The 27,657-nt window shown below is 36.3% G+C and overlaps 1 protein-coding gene across 6 annotated transcripts in view; it reads left to right on the top strand.

Annotated features, from left to right (window-relative positions):
* LOC113911740 (putative RNA-binding protein Luc7-like 2) overlaps positions 1 to 27,657 on the top strand; it is a 58,402-nt gene that overhangs the window by 7,502 nt on the left and 23,243 nt on the right. For 4 of the 6 annotated variants that reach the window (XM_027574605.2, XM_027574608.2, XM_027574607.2 and 1 more), the window contains exons 2-3: positions 7,637 to 7,731; positions 26,248 to 26,346. In XM_027574605.2, coding sequence (XP_027430406.1) covers positions 7,637 to 7,731; positions 26,248 to 26,346 — 194 coding nt within the window. Of the gene's footprint in view, positions 1 to 3,135; positions 3,203 to 5,963; positions 6,035 to 7,636; positions 7,732 to 26,247; positions 26,347 to 27,657 lie in introns of those variants that run through there. The other 2 variants (XM_027574609.2, XM_027574611.2) reach the window with 2 other exon arrangements.

The raw sequence follows: 27,657 nt of genomic DNA on the forward strand, positions 1-27,657 counted from the left end.
GGATTTCACTAACCTGTTTCACAGTGGGGATGTGGAAAGGGGCCTGGCTCTGGGAAAGGCTACTTAGAAAAGATAACCCCTGGACTAGAAACGGGGGGGGGGGGGGGGGGGGGGGGGGGGAGTGCCTGTGGTTTTATGTTGTGGATGGGGGAAGAGCAGGATATGCTTGCTAGGAAAATAGTTGATTCATCTCAGATCCTAGAAACCATGCGTTTGTATTTTGAGAAATTCACATGTTACTTAACTTCCCTAGACATGTTGTTCTGTGTATTTACTGGCTGATGTGCTTTAGGGTATAGTAATTGTTGATAGGAATAGAATCTTTCCTCTCCCGAATATCCCCAGGTTGCTGAGTTGCTTTAGTTACTTCTTCCTTTCCTTAGAGATTACGGATACATTTGTTTCTCTTGTCCTTTGTCTGTGCAATAAAGTAGTGATACAGGGCTCTAGTCTTAGAGGGACTGAAAATCTAGTGGGGAATGAAGGTTTACACATGAACAGCTATGTTTATTTATTTTTAATTTTTTAATTTTTTATTAGAGCACAAGCAGGGGGAGCGGCAGGCAGAGGGATGTGATGTGGGGCTCCATCCCAGGACCCTGAGATCATGACCTGAGCCGAAGGCAGATGCTTAACGACTAAGCCACCCAGGCGCCCCCAGTTATGTTTATTTTTAAGTGATGAATTCCGTGATGCTGATTGTAGGGGTCTAATTTGGCAAAAACTGTTAAAAAATACAAAAGACTATCAGACACCTATAGGAGTGAACAAATGTTATTTTGTATATTTTTTCAAATTAAAAACAAACAAAACAAAACATTACAAGTGAAGTCCCTCTGTTCCCTTCACACAGTCCTTTCCAGAGGTAATCCTTGTGAATTTGGTGTGTATTCAACGTGACACAGTATTTCTGCTGTGTCGTTTCAGTAGTTTTAAGGCTCAGTCTCCTTCATGGCAATCTCTGTTTTTCATTTTAACTTCCTTTATCATTGAGTTGTCTGTCACTTTTGTCCTTTGATATTCTCATTTCTTTTCCTTTCTTGTTTCTTTCCTTCACTGTTTTTTGATTTGGGGAGACTCTGCTTAGCTTTTATAGCTATAGCCAACCGATGAAAATTTGTCTTTTTGGTAAATCAGCCAGTCACTTTCGCTCCGGTTATTTTCAGGTATTTCTTCATAGCCAGAGATAGCTTTCATTACTTCTGATTTTGTGTATAGGAAGTTCTGGATGATAGAAGACAGCAGATAGCCCCAGTACAAGTGTTACTGTATCAGCATTGCAGCTCTGCAAGGAACTATTCGAAGTAGAAAATTTAGCAGGCTGCAACTTTTTAATGACTGGCTTTCCTTTGTGACACATATCATAAAACACATTCTATATAATCTTTCAGAATTTAATATTTAGGTAACAGTTTATTCAGGCTTTTCTAATGTATTTCTTAAATCTAAAAGGAGAAACATGTTGATAGATTTCCTAAAGCATAGATTCCACCACCACCCCTGCCAGTGGCCAAGATTCTGTGCTTGTGTAATGAGAGAAGATACAGTTGTGGCGAGGGTGGAATAGAGCCCTTGGAATGTAGCTACTTTAGTATTCGTTCTCACATTTCCATCACCATTCTGTTAGCTCTTAAATATCCTGTAAGCTTTTTCACCTAATAGCAAGGCTGTTCCCCTGTCTCGTTCCTTATAATTTTGCTGGATGTTCATAGAGAAGTAGGCTGGTAGATTTAAAAAGTTATTTTAGCATTATTAATCTTTGATCATATTCAGTAAGAATGAACTTGTTCTAGCAATTTCTACAATGGGTATTGCGGTTTTTCAGTATTTTAAGTTTTTAAGTATTGGGCTTGTCTTGGGGGTTCTGATGGGATAATAGTAGTACCTATTTGTAATTATAAACCCTATGGAAAGATTAGGAGGGATAGCCTTTCTGGACCATATAGTACCCTTACTTTTGCATTTTTCTGGGGGAAAAAAATTTGCTACTACTTAATGGTATGACTTTATAGGTTCTGTTAGATAGAAGTGACTAGATTTGGAAGGGACAGTGCCATAATTGGTTTTTCCCACTGCCACCTTTGTCTGAGTACTCTTTCTTTCCTTATATAACAAATACATTCCTGAAAAGTTTGACATGTATCATGTCATGTTAACTGTTTCAAAGTACCTATAGTTATAATATGTTAAGACGTGGTAGTGAGTCCTTTTACAAAACAAATTCTATACTTTGAACTGAATGGTGAATTAAACTAAGTGTATTAACATTTACATGGAGTAATAGATTTCTTTTTAAAAGGATAATTACAAATGAGTTCTTATAGATGAGCTTTAGGCTGAATTCTAAAGGAACAGCAAAGGTAGGTGGGACAAGTTAGTGGAGTTGATGTGAAACTTTGAGAAGAATGTAAAAGTAATCACACTGGTTTTTCAGTGTAGCAGTCACTGTGCAGCAGGAATCACCTGCTTTTACCTCTGAAGACGAGGGTTTCCTGGGACAGGGCAAGTTTCTTCCTGCCCTGTACTAGACTAGAGATTGGCCTTTATATAGTTTTTTAATATAGTTTCTGTGTTACTATGTGGACTCAGTAGCTGATATATTATAAGAAGTGGTAATAAGAGTGAAACATTTCTCTGCATTTGATGATTCTGAGGCACAGGGAAATGAGAAACTTTAAGCTATCTGTTTATACACCTCTTTTTCTTGCTCTGCTTTCCTTTCACTGAAGGGGTGTGGATTTTATTTCAGAGGGAATGTGCCTATCCTGTCCTAAGCCAGTGGTGACACTTGTTCCCTAACAAGTGTACCTGTGGGGAGGGCTTTGGTTGTCACATTGGAGAATATGGGAGGGCTTTCCCTCTTCTGGCTCCATTTATAAGCTAGGGGTTGTGCTTCCATTTTGCTTTGTGTGCTGTTGAGTTTTCTTCTCTGTTTTCCCTAAGCTAAGCTCTAAGCTAATTCTATACAAAAGAAATACTAATTAGTTGTTTTTATAAATTGTTTGCCATTAATGCCTGATAATATGCAGTAAAATAAGGATTCTGCATACCATTATATATGTCAAATATTACAAACTTTAAGGTTCTTTTAATTACAATACTAAACTCAGTTCACTTTTGCTTAGCCTTCACAGTTGTTGATCACATAGCATGGTCATCCACTCACAGCTTAAAAAAATACAGGGAGCATCGGAGAGAATGGGTAAAGTAAAATTTTGATGTTTTTAAAATAGCACCTAAATCTATGAAAATTTATTTGATTTATTGTTTGTATGGGAGGGAGAGGGTGGGTGGCACTGGAGGGGGGAAGGGGTGGGCATTGGGAAAATAGCATGCACCATGTAAATTGTCAGATACCATCTAGGCTTAAGTTTTAAGTGTTACTATTACAGTTTAAGTCTAAGTCAGTTTCAGAAGAGGCAGGACCATAAAATAGCGGTGTTGGGATTTACAGTGGGCTTATTTTTCCCTCCCAACAGATTGAAGGGGATTTTGAGCATAGCAGTATTTGAGTACAGTCTGGGCAGGAGCTGCCTTTTTAGAGTGGCCTATCTGTATTCCCCAACGGAAACTGCCTCAGTACCACGTTAGGCCCTGTTAACTTGCTCAGAAACTTTGAGAGGAATAATAGGCATTCCAGTTTTTATTGTACACTTGGAACTCAGGTGTTCCCAAGTACAAATTACAGTTCATGAAACTCATGGAGGGGTTGAACCAAAGAGAGAATTAAAAGTTTTTACTCTGAAGTTAGTTGCTTGGTAATAAATATTAACAGAAATTTTGATGCTTCCATTCAAATGAAGAACACTTTGCCTACCAAAGTTCTAAATCAAGTTGCTAATTCTAAAAACCTAGATTGTTATGTACAAAGCCTAATTAGTTATTGTAGAGGTTCCAGGGCAGAGAAACCTCCATGTTTTTATGGGTAGGACATTGTATTGCTGTTAACTCAAATAACTTGTTTTAATCTCTGTTCCATTATTTTTAAACTTTTTAAACTTTGTTTATACACTAAAAATCTGGATTGAAGAAAAAAATGAAAAAGGAAAGCAGATTTTACCAAGAAATACTGTTCTGGCCTCAGCTTTGCTATTCCCCTACATGTAGCCATTTTCCAAAGCCGAATCTGACTTGGAGTATTTACTATTCCCTAAACCTTTCTGTCTTTATAAGCTTTGTCAAAGATAATACTCCAGTTTGAAATGTTCTTCTTCTTTCCTGTGGTCTGAGTCCTATCTTTTCTTTAAATTTTGGCTTCCACTTTTTGTATGAAGCCTTTTCTAACCTCTCCATCCTTGGTGGCCATTCTAGTCTTAGAATTCCTGAAGTACTACTGTTAGAGACATCCATTTGGCATTCGGGTCATGCTACTTTATTACTTGTTATTTCAATTAAATGTCCTATTTCTCTATCACCATCATGGACTCCTTGAAGGTAGAGAGCTTGTAATTATATGCCTATTTGTAACCCCATTGACTAGCACAGAGGATATGTACACTAATAGATTTGATTCTATGATTTGGATTCAGTGTTAGTGTAAGAGGGTCATTGTTTTTTTTTTTTAACTCAGGTTATTTTTATATGACTATATGCCCAGAAAACCCAAAGATACAGTATTTGAATTCATAAAGTAATTCCTTTTATTAAAAGATCTGGTTCATAATTGTTTTCTATTAATTGTAGTCTGCCCCCCCCCCTTTTTTTTTTCAAATGGGCGCTGTTTTACCTGGTTTCTTTTGAAAAACATGGTTTGGGCCAGATACCTTGATAGAAACCAAAATTACCAGTATTTTTATTTTAAAATTCTTTGTTGGTTTAGCTAAATTATACATTTCATGGCATAAGCCCAAAGAAATTTATTAAATACTGCATGGTAACGTAGCCAAATTATTTTAAGATGTTAACATTAAAGTCTCTTAAGTAAAACTTTAAAAATACCAGTAAACAGATACTTAGTTGCTAGTCCATCTCAGGATATTTCTGTATCTGAAATTATTAGGGGTTTTATTATTTCATGGTCTTAAAGGTTTTTCTAATGTGTAAGCTGATATTTGATAGCTGTATTTATTGTGTTTGCAGTTATCAAATGTCTATAGAGCAACCATTCTTACGCAGTGAGAAGTTACTTTAAAATGCTTTTTTGCATTTATAGAAATATGCTTTTTGTAAGAGCTCATTGGGGATAATGTTTGCTAAATTCATATTTGGCATTATTTCTATTTTATCTGACAGCTGTGTCTTCAGGGCACATGTATCTTAATATTAGACTTAATGTTGTGATTTCTGAAGCAAAAACAGTCGCCCTACTTTACAAAATGTTTGATTAGTAAAACTTCTAAGAACCTTGATTGTATTTTAAGGCCTGGTTTATGATATTATTGAGCCATTAGTTTGACGTAGCATTGAAACGATACTGTTGCTGCATGCTAAAAAGCTTAGATATTGTAGTAGGGAAGAGTCCTAGATATGTAAGGGTTTTTTCCTTCTTTTTTTGTAATTAAAACTACATCATCATTCAATTTCTTAGCATAATTTGGGTACAGATTAAAAATAAGACATTTTTTCTTACATGCCAGTAAGCAAAAAACTTGAATATATAGCATTGCCCTTCTGGTGCTAGCTTATCATAATACCATTCTAACGTGAATTTAGGCCCTCACCAAAGTCTTAATGAGATAAAGTCTTTTAAAAAGCATTTTTTTAAAACCCCAGTTGGCCCAGAGACCATTTCCCAGAGTTCTAGCGTTGGACTTTTCCTATCTGTGGTCAGTCTCATTCTTCTGTAGGGTTACACTTGTTAAGTCAATATTTTGCAAAATAAAACACCCTGATTTTGTTCACTTTTGTTTTCATATACAAGAATCTTTACAGTCAACATGTACTTCTAGATGCTGTATTGAAATTGCTGGCAGAGTCTATTCTATACAAACTGAACAATCTGGCCCCTTGTTTTATTTGTAAAGGTTCAATGTATCTATGCCTGCCTACTTCAATCTGCAAGGGAGTGTCAGAAAGGCCCCGCATTCGCCGAGCCGTGAGTTATCACTAACTTTTCAGATGTGTTAATGAATGTGGAACAAAAGCAGTTGTGTTTAAAAGGAAAAAAGGACCATCAAAATAACCTTTATTATAGTAGCAGGCGTGAACACTAAATGATTTATTCCAAATTGTGGTGTCAAAGTAACCTACTTGAACTAGAGACTAGCCTCTAGAAAACCTATTGTTGAACTGCTCTGAAGCTATCATTTTAGCTGTAAATTACTTAAATTTTATATACCCTGATTGCAAATGAGAATGTTCTTTAAGTCTTTTTAATGGAGTTAAAACAATTTGAACAAAATCTTACCCCACCTAAAAATGACATATTTAGTTGACTTTGCATTAAGCTCTTCAAAATAAGACCATGTGAAAGGGGTAAAGGCTTAACGTTTTTGTTATTCACATGCGAATAACAGAAATTAATTTAAATAATTGAATCACTTCCTAGATGAGTTTTTGGAGTGCCCCAGGCATCATGTGAAGTACAGAGGTATTTACAATCTCTTTTGGTACCAACAGTTCTCGCTTCAGTAATTCATCAGTAGGTTTTCATTCATCAATGATGATATCAATTTAAGGCTAGAATAAAACACCTACATTTCTTAGGGCTTATCATTCTACGTAGAAAAAATGTCCTTAAGTTTTTTTTCTCTTTTTTCCCAAAGAGATGCTAAGCAAAAAAAATTGTAACTAACATCTGTATTTTGTTACTAGAGTTAGTTACCTTTCTTTTTCTTAGACTCTTTAAAGTCTGAGTTGGATAGGCATATTTGATTAGGAGGTTGGATGCTTCTGTTGCTTAGGAGGTGTACTGTGTTATATGAAGACAGAATAAATTTAAATATACCCGGTTTGGCCATATGTAGCACAGACCACCTAAAATTTGAAGGTATGGTACCTTTGGAGGCATTAAAGTTAACGTTTCATATAGGCAATGTGCCTTTGTCTGACTGGTGTGTAAGTCCTTCTTCCAGGTTTGTACACTCTTAAACACGCTATTCTACCCTCTCTAACTCATCCCAGCAGCAAAAGGGAGACACTTCAGCTGGAACAAAATAGTGGAAGAAATGGCGTCTGGGGTTCAGTGGGGATTCGCAGTGTGTATGCAATGTTTGCAAGATTACTTTTTATGTTTTTCAATTAATGTAAATAATTACAAAATAAATCTATGCTTAGCGTCAAGTAGGGAACATTGTATACCAGTAGAAACTCTCCTAGTGGGTCTGCTGCAAGTCACTTAACCTCTTGGGGCCTCAGTTTCATCATCTGCAGTGCAAAGGAGTTGGACTCGATAATGTTTAAAGTCCATTCCTGCTCTATTTCCTATGCTTTTCTGAAGTACTCTGTTTTAACAGAATGCATTGCTTTCCCACTTTGACTATTTGAATTACATTTGCAGTACACATACTGCAACTGCATGTCTAAAATAGTTTTTCTATAGGATATTATATAAAAAACTAATCCCTCTTGAGCTGATTTATAAATAAATGTGTGTGTGTGTAGCCACACAGAAAAAGCTAGAGATGATAGGGCTCTCAGAAAATAAGTATTTTCCAGTTGTCTAACCTTGAATGTTATTAACTTTTCTATATTACAGGAGATACTACTCGTCAACGAATCAAATTCAGTGATGACAGAGTATGCAAGAGTCACCTTCTCAACTGTTGCCCCCATGATGTCCTCTCTGGAACTGTACGTATTTATTAAATTTATTATTTGATTATTGGTATCCTACAGAAATGAACTACTTGATAAAGACTTAATTCTTTGTCAAATTATTATGCAATGATTTTTTTTCTATTAACATATAATGTATTTGTTCCAGGGGTATTATGCGATGATTTTTTTAAAAACAGTGTTAGAGGAGGGATTTGCATCCCTTATATTGTTTATTCAGGTTGATGATTTAAAGCTGCAAAAATGGAATTCCTCTGAAAAGTCATTGCTGTCCTTTGCTTTATAATTTTTTCCATTCTTCAGAGAAATTTCTGAAAAAGCATTTCTTATTTGGAATATAAAGGCAGTTATTATACTATAGTTGCACTTTTAGTTCTGAAATTATAGAAATGATTTTTTAAATAGTTTTCTTTACTGTTGAGCAGAGTAGACTTTTATCCAAAGCGTTATATGTTTACATTTGTACACATTATATTATGGAAATCATAGTGAGGAAAACCTAATAGTAAATACTTAAATTCACACAACTTAATTTGCTAGTAGTGTTGTCACTTAAAATGCTTTTATATTTCTGACTCCTAATGATGTAAAGCTCACTTAATTTAGATTTTATATCTAGTGATATTGGTTGACTTTGGAGTATTGTCATTTTAATTTGGAAAGATAAACCGCAGGATGATGGACCTATTTAAATGGAACAAAGGATCTGATTTTCTCACTTTGGGGTTTGGTTGAAATGATTACTCACTGCAAGAGCTTCCCTTCACAGGCTATATGCGATGGCAGAGGAGGACTAGTAGGAGCCAAACATTTAGCTGGCTTTATTTCTCATTTGCCAGAAATGACTGAAATGAAGAAAAGATTTCTGACTTCCATTTTCAGACATGATGAGTTCCTGTAAAGTAGTCTAAATGAGTGGTTTCTTCTGGATAGGAAAAGTTAAATACCTCTAACAGAAATCAAGGCATATACAATAGGAAACACTGCTGTCTTTTTCCAGTAGGAAAGACTGTTGAAACTGTATTGTGTTAAAAGCGGGGGGGAAAGCCTACATTTAAAAATTTATGTGGTACCTGAATTTTTTTTTAAGTGTAATAATGTAATCCAGATTCTGAGCACTTGAATTAGAACTATGACAGATAATTAACCCTCATTCCTACTCTTTAGAATGTCCATAAAATATTTTTAATGTGCTTATAAAACATTTGAAGTCTGTAAAATAGGTAATTATCTGTAGTATACTTTGATTCTCCACATTTACTATTAAATTTAACAGTCATTTTATTTAATGCCTAAATTATAACTTCAAATAATTTTTGAGGACAGGCTTAATTAGCAAAGTGACAAAGTTTTTTTATTTTTTAAAACTATAAAACCAACCACAGCAAGACATGGACATAGTGTTACATTCTTCAGGTATGCCATTAATAATAAAAATCTGACATCACAGTTGTGCTTTATGTTTTATAATGTACATAAGCAGTTATGCTCATTTCTTTTTTTAAAGATTTTTATTTATTTGAGAGAGAGAGAGAGAGAGAGTGCGAGCCAGAGGAGGAGCAGAGAGGGAGAGAGAGGGACAAGCAGACTCTGTGCTGAGCCCAGCGTGGTGCTTGATCCCAGGACCCTGAAATCATGACCTGAGCCAAAACCAAGAGTCAGATGTTTAGGGGCAAACTGAGTGGCTCAGTTGGTTAAGTGTCCGACATTCTAAGTAAAACAAAATCTTAAAACTCTTTTGTTTTGTGATCCACAGTTAGCCTTAATGATAGTAGATGAGTATTCAAAATCATGTAGTTCTTTTGATTTAAAGTATAATTGGGACCAAACCCAAGTTTTACTCAGCATGTTTTCTACTCTGTAGGGAGTACTTAATTTTTTATTCTATTAAATAAAAAAGGATGGATGGTTGGTCTTGGACTTTCCTTCTTGTAGAGTTCTTGCCTGGTGGATTTATAAGATGCACATTTTCTCAAATTCTAACATCTCTGAAATACATATTTTAAAATGATAGAAAAATATTAATTGGTAACATTTTCTTATCGTACAGAGTTGAGTGGTGTGGCTTAAAATTGATGGTGCTTGGGTGGATTAAAAATGGTTAATGAAAACCCTTCTACAGGCACTTGCCAGGGAAACTCTGGATGAAAATATCTCCTTTTTGTCAATGTAATAGACCTGAGATTGCCTTATGTAAGGATGACACTAAGTAGTTGTGAACCTCTGTGAGAATTTAAGCAGAGCTTGTACAGATGGCTGTGGGACTTTGTGAGACTCCAGGGTTGTCATAGAGTGGTCTCCTTGATAACTCAAAACCATCCATGGTGTGACTTTCTCATGACCCTTATTAGGAAAAAGAGCTATTTATAACAGTTCATCCTGTGTACAAATGGTTTATAATTACAGAGTTATGACTTATTTAGCAACCAATCTCTCTAGAACAACTTTTTTGGCACAGTCTAATAGTTCATACCTCTTTATGTTGAAATGCCTGTTTCTCTTCTTTTTTAACATGTTAAATGGAAATAACTGAATTGTAACTTGATTTTATAATGCTCTTTCTTTGTTGTATAACTAAAGTTTACCCTCTTCCTCAGATCTGTCACTTCCAGCAGAATATGACTCACTAGTACTCTAGATTATTTAGCAGAAGAATACACAGAAAGGTACTTTCTGGCATTTTTGGAGATGGAGAGTCTGATTTCTAAAAATGCACTCAAGACTGACTATTAGTATGAAATACTTGAATAGAGAGTCAAAATAATTGTGTGTGTATATATATATTTGGGTTATGATTTTTATAAGAACATGACTTTCTTGTAACTGAGGAAGCTGCTTTATTTCAAAGGTTTGTGTTATTCTCCTAGTCATCAAGAATATTGTATTGTTTTAGTCTCATTCTTTTCCTCCTTTTGGCACACTTTCTTCTTGTTCTAGTCACTGCGCAAACAACAGGCATCATCCACTTTCAGATTTAGGCAAAATAAATCTAAGGAAAGTTGTCCTTTTTCCCTCTGAACACATTATTTCTGGTACATATCTTCCCTGAAGATAAGTACATCGAAGTGCTTAAAAAATCTTTCCGTCTAGCTTCTTGTGATCTTGGAAAAAGATGTGTAGTAGTGATAATTTAGAGGCATTAAATCTAAAGCAGAGATGGTAACAGAAGCTTGAAGTTAATATCTGCAAAGATGAAAATGTATACTTTCATCATGTGCCTGTCCTAAAATCAGAAATGGCCACTACTAATTTTATCACAGCCTTCATCGTAGCATGATTTTAGGGTTGACAGACAATCATGTATTGTAGTGTAAGGTCATCATTTCATAGGTGGGAAAAATTAAGGCTCAGAGAAATTGTGCTTGTCAGATGTCTCACAGAATTATAGTATATTATACAACACAGGAATCTTGGAGTTATTTAAATCTAAATACTTTAAAAAATATTTTTGTGGTTTTTGTTAGGTTTTTAGATAGCACATTTACTTAGGGCAGTGACTTTCAAATGTTTCTGAAGTATCTTTGGAGGCATTTCATGCATTAAGGTCATGGGGACTGGCCAGTCTTTCCTATTTCAGTGGGAATTTTACACATTTCAAGTTTATAGTTTCCATAAAATTTTGTTTAAAAAAAGATTCTGCTGCTCAGAAATAGAATTTAAAGTTTAAAATTGAGAAATACTTAGAGACAAGGATAAAGTAAAATTTTTTTCTGCCTTTTTGAAGTGATTGAGTAGGAATATTAGTTGTCAAAAATTCTGACTGAGTTGATTTTACGTTGCCCAATAAGTTCTGGTTTTTATCTGAAGTGAAGTTTTTACTAATTGAAAGTCCTTTATTGCTTCTTTAAACTATTCTGTTTAAGGGCTGGTCTAAAATCAGTTACTTGGGTACATACAAGCCTGAACTTTAAAACTGTTGAAGTCTATTTGAATAGTACATATGTAAAAGAGCCATGAAAGTATGGGGAAGCAAAATAAGTGATAAGAAAGAAAGAAACCACAGAATTTTCTCAACCAGCCACTAGAATCTAAGTTTCATAATAAGGGCAGGGATGTTTTGTTCTGTGCCATGTCCTCGGCATCTAGAACAGTGTCCCTCCATTGTGTTGAATGAGTAATCAGTCCACCCATAAGTCTGTTAAAAAAACTAACTTGAGTTTGAAAAATTAACGATTGTTAGTGGGAAATGTGTTATCTTTTAACACGTAAGGAGCTGGCGAGTATCTGGGGTTTGTTGAGTTACTTATCTAAATAATGACAAGCAGTAGTTCCACATGCAGATGGGAAAAAATTAGTCTTTAGGTACTCTAAACTCAATTTCTCAAAAATTGTTTGTTTAGGGCTATTTTGATATATTTTTTAAAGATTTTATTTGTTAGAGAGAATGAGAGAGAGGGAGAGCATGAGGGGGGGAGGGTCAGAGGGAGAAGCAGACTCCCTGCTGAGCAGGGAGCCCGATGCGGGACTCGATCCCGGGACTCCGGGATCATGACCAGAGCCGAAGGCAGTCGCTTAACCAACTGAGCCACCCAGGCGCCCTATTTTGATATTTTTTAACAGTTGTTCTTAGCATTGGTCCAGATAACTGGCTTCATTTTTTTTTCCTTTTTAATTTACATGACAAGAGCGGCCCGATTTGTAAAAATACCAGATTTTGCAAACTAAGTTTTACCAGTTTTGGCCTTTTTTTTTTTTTTTTTAAGATTTTATTTATTTGTCAGCACAGGGGAATGGAAGGCAGAGGGAGAAGCAGGCTCTCTGTTGAGCAGGGAGCCCAATGTGGGACTCAATCCCAGGACCCTGAGATCATGACTCGAGCCGAAGGCAGACGCCCAACCCACTGAGCTACCCAGGCGCCCCCAGTTTTGGCTTTTGAAGTATATTTTATGTCCTTGTATTAAGCAGATTTTGCTATTTGCATTTTATTCTTCAGTTACAAAAATGTACATTCCTTTAACAAGCATTTATAGAGATTGCCTAAACCAAAACACCTTTGGTGCCTAGGAAGTCAGAGGCACATTAAAAGCTTCCCAGTGGTGCGCCTGGGTGGCTCAGTTGGTTGAGTGACTGCCTTCGGCTCAGGTCATGATCCTGGAGTCCCGGGATCGAGTCCCACATCGGGCTCCCCGCTCAGCGGGAAGTCTGCTTCTCCCTCTGACCCTCTTCCCTCTTGTGCTCTCTATCTCTCATTGTCTCTCTCTCAAATAAATAAAGTCTTTAAAAAAAAAAAAGCTTCCCAGTGAATAATTTAAACTTTACTGGGGCACCTGGGTGGCTCAGTCGTTAAGCGTCTGCCTTTGGCTCAGGTCATGAAGCCAGGGTCCTGGGATCAAGCCCCACATCGGGCTCCCTGCTCAGCGGGAAGCCTGCTTCTCCCTCTCCCACTCCCCTTGCTTGTGTTCCCTCTCTCGCTGTGTCTCTCTCTGTCAAATAAATAAATCTTTAAAAAAAAATAAAAAAAATTTAAAACTTTACTATTAAACTTTAAAGTCCTCAATATTGTTTATAGCATTGTTGGCAAATTGGCACACGAATACCCTGAACTATTCAACTTGGGGTACGTATGCCCTTGGGAAATAACTTTTTTCTGTCATACTAAGTAATCTTGTTGTCATTCATTTTATATACTTAATATACTTTAGGCTTATGGAAGTAATTTAAAAAAATTTTTTTTTTTTAAGATTTTATTTATTTGTTGTGTGCACGCTCGGGCGCACACAAGCAGGGAGAGTGGCAGGGAGAAGCAGGCTCCCCGCTGAGCAAGGAGCCTGATTCTGGACTCAACCCCAGCACCCTGGGATCATGACCTGAGCCGAAGGCAGATGCTTAACTGACTGAGCCACCCAGGTGTCCCAGAGATTTTATTTATTTGAAAGAGAAAGAGCAGAAGCAGGGGGAGGGGCAGAGGGAGAGGGAGAAGTAGGCTCCATGCTGAGCAAGGAAGCCCAACGCAGGACTCGATCCCAGGACCCTGAGATCGTGACCTAAGTGGAAGGCAGACAGCAGATGGCAGATGCTTAACCCCCTGAGCCACCTAGGCGCCCCTGAAGTGATTTTTTTTTTTTTAAGGTGACCCAGAGACGATGTATTCTAGCGTCTTGTTCTAGTTTAGTGTGTCTTTAGTTGAGGTTGCTCAGCAAATTTATTCATTAATTGGATTAATGATTAAATAAAAATACACAGTTGATCCCTGAACAATACAGGGCTAGGGGCACCAAGCCCTGTGCAGGTATAAATCCCTGTTACAACTTTTGACTTGTCAAAAGCTTAACTACTGATAGCCTGTTATTGACTGGAAATCTTAATGGTAACATAAACAATTGACAGTATTTCATTTATATTATGTGTGTATATGTATATTTACAAACTATTACAATAAAGTAAGCTGGAGAAAATGTTATTAATGAAATCATAATGAAAGTACATTTACAGTACTGTACTATGAAAAATACGCATATAAATGGACCTGCGTGGTTGTTTAAGGGTTGACTGTACATGCATGTAGTTAAGATGAACTATAGTGTTGATGGTCAATCTTTATAAGTTAAATTACAACTTAATTTTACTTTTATTCTGTAATGAATCAGTCTGAGGGAAGAATCTTTAACTTCTGTAATAGAAAATTTTAACTATAAATAGAAGTAGAATTGTATAATGAACTTCATGTTCCCATACACCAGCTTCATTAAATCTTTACCACATAGCTACCTTATTTATAATCACTTAATGTCCTTTTGTTTGTTATTTTGAAGCAGATTTTAAATCTTGGACCTATCTGATAAGATGAATCTTGAAACAATATAAAATAGTAAAGACCAATTACTCCCAGGCAAAGTAGAATGAGATTTGGAAGTCATTGTTAAAGCATATTGTTTTTCATAGTTCGGTACTTCGTTAATATATTTCGGTGTCATATTTCTGTGTAGTGATTCTCAATAAATGCTTATTACCTGAGAACCTCAGATCATGCTCTGAGTATTCCCTGAACTCTTCAGATCTGTTTTAGAGATGTGTACAGTTTTATAAACTGTGTTTTAACAAGTCTGAAGAAACTAGTGTGTCTCTGAGGCTATTCAGTGAAAAAGAGAAGATGGAGTTACAAGTGCATTATTTGGATGTAGACAGTGAACACAGTAAGAGCAAGCACATGATAAAAAATGAAACTTGAAACAAATATTTTTGTTGTACTAGGAGCTTAATGACAAACATCAAGCAAAGTCACAGATTCTCTGTCACTGGAAATATTTTTTAAACTGATGAATTTTACCTTGATATGCAGGTGGCAAGTCAGATGACTTACTGAAATCCTTTTTAGTTTGATGATTCTCACTCATTAAGGGAATTTGTAAAAGCATTTGGTATTTTATTTTGACCCACATACAGTAAAACATTGTGAATGTGTTTTGTCCCATAGGCATTACAGGTCTATAGGATCAAAAAATATAGGCATATATATTAATGTATTTGGATAATATAATTTATGAAATTTCCACATTTCGGTTCTTATGTTTTTTTCCCTTTTATGGTATTTATTATAGTGTTTGGAGTAATGAAATTTAATGTTGAAATTAAGAAGAGTAAGACATAGAAAAAGGTGAGGAAGGTGGACTGAATGGAGAAACTAAAGAGAATTCACAGTAAAAGTTAACAAAAAATTTCTCTTCAAAAAATGATTTATTGGGACACCTGGATGGCTCAGTCAGGCGGATGCCTAAAGCTCAGGTCATGATCCTAGGACCCTGGGATCGAGTCCAGCATCGGGCTCCTTACTCAGCGGGGGGCCTGCTTCCCTCTGCCTCCCACTCCCCCTGCTTGTGTGCATGCACTCACTCTCTCTATCTCTGGGAAATAAATAAAATCTTTTAAAAAAAGTGATTTATTTTTTTCATCTCTTTCGGAGTGGTACTGATTGCTGAGATCGGCATTCATTCACTCGTTCATTCATTCACTTAAGTACTTACTGAGGACCTACTATGTGCTGTGTTGGGGATACAGAAGTGACAGGTTTCACCTTTAAGTGGTGGGAGCTAGCATTCTGATGTGGGAGACACACAACTAAGTGAAAAGAAATAATGTGATTTCAGGTAGTGATTTAAGTTGCTAGGACAAAACATGGTTAAGTAACTTAAGACTGTCTGAGATAGTGGTCCAGGGACTACTCAGGGTGGATAGAGAAAACTGTTCTGTTGATAAAGTGATATTTGAAGAGATCTAAATGTTAAGAAATTTAAGCCAGTCATTTCTGAGCAGGAATGAACTTAGCACATGTTGCTTCCTCACAAAACTTTCGGTGTTTTCCTATTGTACATATGGCCAAAGATCTAAAATCCTTAGCCCAGTCTGCGTCTTCCTTGAATGAATAAATTGGTTTGGTCCTTTTTACCAGACTGATTTATTCATTGTTGTCTCTCACTATTTTCTTTCCCTAACATGATTCTCATTTTAGCTTACCTCTTTTTCTCTTGCTGGAATAACTTTTCTTTACACATTTAAACCTGCCTGGCTTGCTACATGTGATTGCCTGAGCTTATAGACTTTTAGCCTCTGAACCCCAGTGTAACAGCTGCTCTCTATGCTACTGAATAGGCATTTGTTAGTTTTTCTTCTTTATATATGTGTTCTCTCTTTCTTCTCAATTAGTATCATCTTTCTAGGGCAAGGACTTTTTTTTTTAAGATTTTTTATTTTTTATTAGAGTGTACAAGCAGGGGGAGTGGCAGGCAGAGGGAGAGGGAGAAGCAGGCTCCCCGCCGAGCAAGGAGCCCGATGTGGGACTCGATCCCAGGACGCTGGGATCATGACCTGAGCCGAAGGCAGACGCCCAACCGTCTGAGCCACCCACGTGCCCCAAGGACTTTTTTTTTTTTTTTTTTAAGATTTTACTTACTTGAGAGCACACAATGGAGAGAGCATGAGCTGAGAGGGAGCCCAATGCGGGGCTCGATGCCGAAGGCAGACGCTTAACCAACTGAGCCACCCAGGCACCCCAAGGACTTTTGTTTCAATGTTATCCAGATATCTTTGCATATCTTGGTTTGGGATGGATAAGAAAATATTTCATGCTATGTTCTTCAAAAACAATATTAAAAGCTAGAAGAAGAGCTCTGTTTTTCTTTATCTACTTAGGGATAAATGGACTTGGAAATGGAATGTACAAGTGGGAATGAGCAGTTAGTAAATGGGAAGTGGTAAAAAGCAGGAACTAATCTCTGCATGCACAGTGTGCCCCTTTCCTCTTCTCCCATCATTCATATTGGACTGGTTCATTTGAATGCCAGGATTGGAATTAGGAAAGAAATACTGTAATTTTTATTTTAAGACAATATGGCGTAACTTGAATGCATACTCAGGTTTTATTATTTCAAGGCTTTTTCCATATTATACTGGGCTTTCTCTTGTTATTGAGCTGGGGCTTGAATCAAAACGTTGAACATGGATGGAAGAGAGATTTTACAAATATGAGGAAGGAAGAAAGTTAAAGGTGTAAGAAGTGAGAATCAAAATGTAGGTGACTTGTGTTTTAGAAAATAGCATTGACATTGGAGGGCATATGGAAGGGTTCACGTGGTCAGCCAGGGCTTTGTATTTCCCATGCTCTGTCCTGCTCTCATGTCATTGTTTCACTTTTTCTCTAGCTGGTGTGTATTCTTTTTAGTACTTACCAATATCACTTTCTATTCTTCGATTCCTTGCTGTTTTTGTATTGTATCTTAATTATTATATTTTGATGTCTTCCACCCTCGTCTTGAGACTCTTAAAACAGTGTAAGAAAACATAATAAAAAGACACATGGGAAGAATTGTTATTTTAAACAAACTAAGCAGTGTAAATAAATAAAAGAATTAAAGCCAGGTGGATAACAGTAAAACTATTGCTCTCATGAAGGTGGTTTTTACAGAGTTAAAATTACCAAGCAGTGGGGTTTGTTTTTAAATCGTAAGTATGATGATAGGAATTTATACTGTTATTCTCAAGCATTCGTCCTCATCTTCTCCCTCATTAAATTTTCCTGTGGCAATATACTATGGTCTTGCAGGTGGCACTGTTCTTCAGAAATACTTTTCAAGGGGCACCTGGGTGGCTCAGTTGGTTAAGCATCTGCCTTCAGCTCGGGTCACAGTCTCATGGTCCTGGGATGGAGCCCCGCATTGGGCTCCCTGCTCAGCAAGGAGTCTGCTTCTCCCTCTCCTTCTGCCTGTTGCTCTGCCTACTTGTGCGCTCTCTCTGTCAAATAAATAAATAAAATAAAATAAAAATACTTTTTAATATTTCTGTTAATAAATTGACTTCGGGAAGTCAGATTTGGAGTTCCTTTATAATTTGTTAATGAGGGTCTCCTAGAAGAATACTTCTAACTCTAGAGGAGGAATATGTAAAACTGTCTGCTTGGAAAACTTAATTGGGTAAAGCAAGCCTTTAGTGAACGTAGTATTATATATGTACCATACTGGATACTGCTACTTACAGTTCCTGTTGTTACATCACCTTCAACATGTCCAGAACAAAATGTTTCCTTCACAGACCAACTCTTCCATTTGATTTAGTCATTTCTCTTGGTGGTGCCATCATTTACTCATGCTTGAAATACTCCTGATCTTTTCTTCTCAACACTTCATTTCCAGTTATTGTTGGTTAGTTGATAGTTCCATTTAATTAGTTGATTGAGAGTCATTGTGTTATCAAAAGAATATTGAACTATATTAAAGACTGGATTTAAATTTTTACTCTGCTCCTTCCAGCTTATAATCTTAGGCTTACGATCTTATGACTTCTCTGAGCCTGATTTCATTGTTGTAGGAAGGTGGTGATGGAATTGATGATTTCAGAGATCCTTCCCATCTTTAAAATGCTTTTATTCTTCTCTAGCACCTTATTTTACCTCCATCACCTGCTTTCCCTTTTCTTTTCTAATTTGACCCTATGGCTTTATTTCTGGTTTACCCTAATAGCCTATCCCGCCTTGACCTCTTTCTTCTTGTCAGTCCATCCAGTAGTGTGGTGTTAATGCTTCTAAAATACAGATTTTATCATGTCCTGTTTCTGTCCAAGTAGTCAAGCATTCTTCTTTGCCTATAGGGAAAATTCTGCATGTTGATTCATATTCAAAATCTTCAACAAACTAGTCAGAATCTGTAATTTGATGCAGCAGTCTTACGAAGTATTTGAGAAAAGAGAAGTTCAGAGAAATTAAGTGAATTTCTCAGTTAAATAGATAATAAGATGTTAAGGGAGGTCTTCTGAGTTGCTGAGTACCCAGTCTGTCTTATTTTATTACTTAGACAATAAAGTTTTCAAGTAAACGTGGAAAAGTGTAAAACATGAATATTTTCCATTATGTATCATCCCCCATCCCAGACATAAAGCCTGTCAACAACTTCATGTACCTTTTTCACACTCCTTTCTGTGTGTGTGTGCATGCATGCATGTGTGTGTTTTAACGAATGGCATTATATTTTTGGGTTTTTTTTTTTTTTTTTTCACTTAGAGTAGTTTCCAAATTAGTCGTCTATATTTTAAAAACATGCCTACATAATATTTCATAATATGGCTGTTTTGTAAATTAATTATTCAGTGACTATTATTATGTTCATAGTTTTTGGTTTTGGTGCACAGTGTGGCAATGAAATCTTTGCATGTGCATCTGTGTATATATTTGCAACTGTTGCTTTAGTTTAATGTCTTCATTTTTTTCTTTGAGAATATAAATTCCTTGAAAGCAGGAATTATCTTATACTGTTTTATAATTCCCTTAAGGATTTAGCTCATTGATCTGAGTAAATACAACAAAGCAAGAATACTTGCAATTCTTGAGGTGGTTACTATGCCTAGTTTCTATCACTGATTTATTCATTAATGTATCACTACCATTGGTTTATAACTGGCAGTACACTCAAATGTGTAGGTCAGCCCTTTGATTTGCTCTACTATAATAGGTTTATTTGTTGATTTTGATGCATAATTTCTGCATGCCTCTGTTCTGTTACTTAGATTTTTTTTTGGTCCAAAATTAAAGTGGCTTTTTTTTTCTGGTTGTAAGAATAATACGGGTTCATTGCATTTAATTCAACCAATATCAAACCAGTCTCACAGCAGTGTCTGTACATGAATTACAAAAATGGCATTTTGTTTTTCTTTGCCATCTCTTTTCTCTACTTAGTATGTAGATCATAATTTCTGATGGCTATATGTGTTGTATGACTATGCCGTAATTCAGTTGATCAGAACCCTGTTTCTAGGCTCTTAAAATGTTTACATCAAAAACATCATTGTTATTTGTCCTTTACCTTTGTGTACTTATTTCATTGTTTCTTCAAGTTCTTAGAAGTAGAATTCCTTAGTTAAATCATCACATTTATTTAGTAGTCATGAGTTGTGTAAAACCTGGTCTTTTATGTAGGAAGGGAAAAATAAGAGAAACTCTTCCTCATGGCTTAAAGTCCATTTGAGGAGATAATGTGCATTTTTGAAAATTTTATTTTATTTTTTGTTATTTTTTTAAAGATTTTATTTATTTATTTGACAGGTAGAGACTCAGAGAGGGAACACAAGCAGGGGGAGTGGGAGAGGGAGAAGCAGGCTTCCTGCGGAGCAGGGAGCCTGATGGGGGCTCGATCCCAGGACCCTGGGATCATGTCCTAAGCTGAAGGCAGCTGCTTAATGACTGAGCCACGCAGGCGCCCCCATTTTTGAAATTTCAGAAGAACACTTAGAAGAGCACTTAACAGAATCAACTTTGTTAAACAGTAAAGTGTGGTACAAAATGCTGAGAGGTTGTAAGAAGTTACCAGAATTGGATATAGTTATTTGGTCAAGACTTCACAAAGGAAATGAATTTAGGATGGAGAAGACAAAAATGCAGACATGAATTTTTCCAGTTAAAAGTAAACATTTTTCTCATTTACAATCTAAGAATTTAGATGTCTTAAAAATGCCAAGAATAAACTTGTGGGAAGAATGTAATTATGAAGTAAATTACTTATTAAATTTAAAAATTCAAAAAACTCTCCCTGTGACTTTCATTACAAATAGAGCCTTTGTAAGTTAAAACAAATAACCGAACATTGTATTATGTTCAGTTTGAAGCTCATTTATTTTACAAGAGAAGCAGCAGCAAATATCTGTGCACTGAGTATTCAAAGCACTATTGAACCATCAGTGATGAAGTCAGGATTGATTCAGGTTTTGAGGATTGGTCCATACTTGGTCATGGTGTGATTCTATCCTGGTTCCCTTTGTGGTGGCTTTTTAATTAGATGACCACGGTCTTGAAGAGCATTAACATGGACACACTTCCTTCACTTTTACATTGACAGGTAGTTGTGTATGTTTTGGCGTGCTTGTTCTTTATTTTAAGTACTCCCTGTGTGTATGACAGTGCCAGAGTACGTGTTTAGTCATGATGGTATGGAAAGAAGAAAATAGATGACTAGTATCTAGAATTCTGAAAATCTGTATACCCCTACTGTGCTGCTAGATCCCCGAAGAATAAGCACTGAGGCTATTCTAGGCAAAAAAAAAAAAAATTATAGCTAGGCCCTTTCTCCTAGGACTGTGGCGCCCCACAAATCTATTGTAAGCTAGACTAGACTGGAAAGCTGCAGAGCTCATGGCCCAGGATAGTGTCAAGTCCAGGCGGTCTACCTCCTGGAGGACAGTAGCACACAGGGAATAAGAGAGAAGAGTAGCATACAATACTGAGGAAGGAATGAAGTCCCAGCAAAATTGATAATCCATGGAGAGGTGAAGAAGACCTTCCCCTCCAGAACTTAGATCAGTTTTATACTGGGTTGCATCTTGATCACCCTTGCTTGTTAAGCTCAGGGCCCCGTATGCCAAATGTTCTTCTTTGTCCTCTTTTACCAGTTTGATTCATTCAACAAATATTTATTTATTATTATTTTTTTTTAAATTTTATTTATTTATTTGACAGAGAGAGACACAGCGAGAGAGGGAACACAAGCAGGGGGAGTGGGAGAGGGAGAAGCAGGCCTCCCGCAGAGCGGGGAGCCCGATGCGGGGCTTGATCCCAGGACCCTGGGACCATGTCCTGAGCCGAAGGCAGATGCTTAACGACTGAGCCACCCAGACGCCCCACAACAAATATTTATTAAACATTCCTATATACCAGGTAAATTACATAGTAGATAAAATAGAAAAAAATTCCTTGTCCTTGTGGAGCACACATTGTAGTGAAGTAGTAAAAATTTCCCCCTTGCACAAATTCCCTTCCAAGGCATATATCCACCCCACCTCCCGCCCCAAACTTCTTCCTCTTACCAAAACTCAGCCTTACACCAGTGGTATAATTGTGAAATGTGTCCTCTTTGGTGTTCATTTTGTTCTTGACCCACATAATTGGCTTTTTTCCTTTGGTTGGTTGTATGATGTAAGTTTAAAGATAGAGCAGAGGAAAGCCTAGAATTCCTGCCAGTATGGGGTAGGCAACAGATGTTTAGGTTAAACAGTGAGACAAGATTTATAGACTCCTTTTAGGTTTTTATTGAAAACAGATTGGAAATCTAGTTAAGCATGGGATAAAGATAAGGGAGATAACTGGAAGAAAGGCAGCTAGACAACTGCTTTGGGTATCTGCTATGTGCAGAACACTAGCATGGTAAAACAGAAGGGGTGTTAGACTAGAAATCAGTCTAACCAGATTTTCTTTTTTTTTTTTTAATTTTAATTTTTTTATTAAAGATTTATTTATTTGAGAGAGAGAGAGGGAGCCCAAGAGGGGGTAGGGTCAGAGGGAGAAGCAGACTCCCTGCTCAGCAGGGAGCCCGATGTGGGACTCGATCCCGGGACTCGGGATCATGACCTGAGCCGAAGGCAGTTACTTAACCAACTAAGCCACCCAGGTGCCCCAGATTTTCTATTAAGTATCTGGAATAAGTGTCTTTCTGGGCTTCGTTTCCTTTGTCTGTAGATTGGGAATAAAACTAGACCAGTGAGTGGTTCCCAACACTGTACTTTTTTTCTTTTTAATCTTTTTATTTATTTATTTATTTGACAGAGACAGCAAGAGAGGGAACGCAGGCAGGGGGAGTGGGAGAGGGAGAAGCAGGCTTCCCGTGGAGCAGGGAGCCCGATGCGGGTGCTCTATCCCAGGATCCTGGGATCCTGACCTGAGCTGAAGGCAGATGCTTAACGACTGAGCCACCCAGGCGCCCCACCAATACTGTACATTAAAAACACCTGGGAGGCTTTTACAATTCTGTTTTTGGAGGGTAGGGCTTGGACCTATTTTCAGAAGCTCGCGTCAGTATTATTACTCCGGGTCTAGGTTAAAAACAACTGCATTGGATCAATGGCACTCCCAACTGGCATCGTAACATTTTAGGAAATAAGTGTAGCATCCCATTAAAAACTGTAGCTATAGAAAAACACAAAGGGAGTTGTTGGAGAGATTAATGTTAAGATACCAATTAAGAAACACTTGCTGGGGTGGCTGGTTGACTTCTCTTGGTAGAGCATACAACTCTTGATCATGAGGTCATGAGTTCAAACCCCTGGTTGGGCATGGAGCCTATATAAACATGTGCGCCGCACACGCACACACTGGTGTAGCAAAGATGGTGACAATGTTCTTTTGTAACTTTTTCATTACTGTCTTATTTTCCTGCATATTTTAGGAGCATTACATTTTTTCCCATAGCTTCTTAACAATGTTACTTAATAAGCAGTTTTGAATTTCCACACATCAACAGCAAGTTTCAGTTGCTGTTTAATGTCACTGGAAGACTTAGTTAATCCATAGACTTATGAATGAGAGTAAGCAGTGGGGCCTGGAAAAATCTCAGCATGCCCAGCAACAGTGATACATGAGAGCCATTTAGTGGGATGAGAATTCATAATACTGGTAAATATTCCTTATTATTTCCCAAAGGATAACTTGGAAGACATAGTCTTTATTTTCCCATACATTCTTTTATGTAATTAGTAACCGAGGTAGTAGTTTTGCAGAGAAACTTATTTTTTAGATAATCAAAAAATGTCAGAGTTGGAAGGAGGAAGCTACTTAACAGTTGAATTCTTTCCTCAGTATCTTAGAAAAATGGTTGTCTAAACCATATTGGGATCTTTCAGTTATCTGGGAACTCACTCACTCTTGAGGAAGTGTATTCTATCTTTGGAAAGCTTTGATTGTTAGAAAGTTGGTGGGTATTTTGTTTTTGTTTTTAATTTGAGAGAAAGTTAAAATCTGACTCTTGAGTCCTTTGGGGCCATAATAAGATCTATTTCTGCTTCATGCTGAAAATTTCTTTAGTTGATTGAGGACTAGGTTCACATTTTGATTTTTCTTGGACAATCACATCTGTCCTCCAGCTTTTTTTGTATAGCTTGGATTGGGAACACTTGGTCTAACTTATTTATATCCTTTTGAAATGTGTTACCACACAGAATGTATCTTTTGGAAGAGAGGTGTTTGCCAGCCTTCAGCAAGAGATTTCTTACTTTGTTCATACTATGTCCTGTAAGTTAATTTATCTTAGTCATGCCACACTGTAACTCTTACTCTTGACTGGTATGTTTTTAAATTTGTCTTAATTTTCTGCTCATAGCTATTTGTAAATTTGCCTACTTAGATATGGCTATAAGACTTCATATTTATTTTAAATTTGATCTATCAACTCTTTTGAATCTTAAAAAATTTTTTTAAAGTTTATGTATTTTTAAGTAATGTCTACACATAACTTGGGTCTCGAACTCAAGACCCCGAAATCAAGAGTCACATGCTCTTCTCACTAAGCCAACCAGGTGCTGCAGTTCTTTTGAATCTTAATCCAGTGAATTCACTATTTTTTTAGCTGGGGATATTGTACTATAAAATAGACATTCATATCCTTTGTTATATCCAGGTTGTTGGTGAAAAAGTTAAGACAGAGTCATTTCTAGGTACTTACATATAAAGCTTAAGGCGCAGACTTATGTGCCAGTCATTGTTCTAGTCTGTTTCTTGCTACTAGAAACATCCGTCTGCTTGACACTGGCATTTTTTTCTTTTTTCTTTTTTTTTAAGATCTGCCTCCTAAATCTTCTGTAAAACCTCAAGCATTCTTTTCTTAGCTTTTCCTAAGGTTAGTTTGCTTCCTCACACATTTTAAATCCAGTTTAAATATATCCTCTTCAGAAAGACCTTCTTTGATCACCAAGCAGCCTCTCATTGTAAGGGGAGCATTACTATTTTATTAAACCTCTTAACTGTATTCAGAGACACAATTATGGTTAATTATTTGTTTCCCCTCTTTTGAATGTCAGCTCCATGAGGTCAGAGACTGTATGTATCTGTGACAGTTAGTTCTGTGTCCCTAGCACCTAGTATAGTGCTTGGCACAAGTAGGTACACAGTTAATTGAAGGAATGACTTTACTACTATAATGTTTGTCATACTTTAACTTTATGCATAGTTTGTATAACAGAATCAAAGGCAATATTTACTATACCTTTTCAAATTACTGTATTCTCTTTTTACCAATTCTGAGACATTCTATTGCTAGGTTAGCATACTTGGAATTGGGAAATCTGTTTTACTTGGATCATCCATTAATCACATCTGTAAATATCTTTGTATCCAGCCCAATTTTTTCCCTTCAATTTTCCCACTAAAGGATTTCTTGAAAGATATTATCAGTTGCTCAGATAACATGTAAAAATGGGCAGATTTTTAGGAATTTTTGTCTCAAGAGAAAACCTCTGGTTGGGTAAATAATGTCTAATTGGAATTCTAAGTAGGAGGATCCTAGGTTCAATGGGAGTATGTTTTATTTCCCTGATACATGCTTGTAAATAGGATTTTATACCTGTTTTTTGTGGAGTTATATCAAGTCTTAATAAATTTCTTTTTACTAGTTCACCTAGAGTCTTGTCTGGAATCCTTATCAAGGTTACTGGTCTAATGTTTGAGGACTCCATCTTTATTTGAAAATCAGAATGTTCTGGGCGCCTGGGTGGCTCAGTCATTAAGCGTCTGCATTCAGCTCAGGTCATGATCCCAGGGTCCTGGGATCAAGTCCCGCATCGGGCTCACTGCTCCTCGGGAAGCCTGCTTCTCCCTCTCCCACTTCCCCTGCTTGTGTTCCTGTGCTCGCTATTTCTCTCTGTCAAATAAATAAATAAAATCGTTAAAAAAAAAATCAGAATGTTCTTCAAAGAGTATTGACTATAATCTGCAATTTTATTTATATATTTTTAGTTTAATTTTAAACTAACATTATCTTTTCTGTGTTAATGGGCTAAGTGAAATTTGATACAGAAGCTAGAAGCTTTTTTCAGATTTTTATAGTTTTCCTTGTCTGTTCTTAAGTACAAAAGTAATCACTATTCCCATCTGTTGGTAGAATTGATGTGGATTTCTTTCTGGCATCAAGTTTTATACTTATCTATGAAATTTTGTAATTTGAATGTCCATAAATAAAGAAGCATCTGTAAGACTTAATATGTATTTTGAAGAGAATTGTGGTGGTTAATGAATTTTTGAAAAATGTGTTTACTGTTTCAGTAATATGTTTTTTTTCTCCCCCCCCCCGCCAGAGAATGGATCTTGGAGAATGTCTGAAAGTTCATGACCTGGCTTTAAGAGCAGATTATGAAATTGCATCCAAAGAACAAGATTTTTTCTTTGAACTTGATGTATGTGATTTTGCATTAATGGGTTTTTTTTGTAGTAAAACATTTTGAATATGGGTTAATATCTCCATAGGAAAAAGCTCTTAGCAAATTATCTTCTTTGTGTTTATATGAAAAATAGTACTAAAGTAAGATCATGTATTTTCTTGACTAACAACATTTTTTTAAAAAATATAAGGTGAAACTAGGTATTTTAAGAAAATGTGTAAAAATCCATGCAATGCATATATTCTTTTGAGAAACTGTTCTAGTAAAGTTGTGATGATTAAGGAAACCTCAATTTAAGCACATGTAAACAAATTTCTGATGTATTTAAGGCCCTTTAATCTACTGAATTTTTACATTATTTTTATTTTTGTATCTGAATATATATATATAGAGAGAGGGAGAGAGGATATTAAGTAACTATTTTTTATGTAAAACTAATAGAAGGAATTAGAGTAGAAGGTACCATTTATGTACCTTAAAGGCTCAAGATCTGATTTGTTGTTTATACAAGCAGAATTGTTATAAAAATAGGGAAACTTTTTTTATATTTATATAAAACATACCAATTAGCTTTACATAAAAGATACTGATGAGCACACATCTTATGATACTTTTTACAGTAAGGTATAATAGGTATTTTACTTGGTTTGGAAGATAAAGCAGTCAATAGGCACCTCCATTTACTTCTAAGAATTTCTGCTAATAGAAATGAAAATCAGGAGTGCCTGGGTGGCTCAGTTAAGCATCCAACTTGGTTTCAGCTCAGGTCATGATCTCAAGGTTGTGAGATCAAGTCCTGCATTGGGTTCTGTGCTGGGCGTGGAGCCTGCTTAAGATTCTCTCTCCCTGCCCCTGCCCATTCTCTCTCTCTGTCAAAAAACAAAACAAAAGTGAAAATCATCTATGTAAACATAATTTAATGTGGGGCTGGAATAGTTGGAAACATCTTAAATTAATTAGATTTTGATTTAATATATTCTGGGCAGAAACCATCATCTAAATGTAGGGATATGGATATTTGGGTCATTTTCCATATTTTACCGTTTTTCTTTTAGTGGTTTGGGCCTTGCAGAATATTTTTATAGTTGTCTCATTTATCAATGCTTTAAAAATTTCTAATGGGTTAATTCAAAAGGGTCTTCCCTATTCTGAGGTGATAAGTTCTCTCATGGTTTCTTGTATTTTTTATGGCTTTATTTTATACACTTAGATCTGTGAACCAAGTTAAATTTATGCTGATCTAAGGAATTGAGGTATAGATTTAGCTTTATTTTTCACCAGATAGCTACTTAGTTGACCCAACACTACTGATTAGTACATCTTTTT

The sequence above is a fragment of the Zalophus californianus genome, chromosome 12 (genome assembly GCF_009762305.2).
Source record: "Zalophus californianus isolate mZalCal1 chromosome 12, mZalCal1.pri.v2, whole genome shotgun sequence".
NCBI lineage: Eukaryota > Metazoa > Chordata > Mammalia > Carnivora > Otariidae > Zalophus > Zalophus californianus.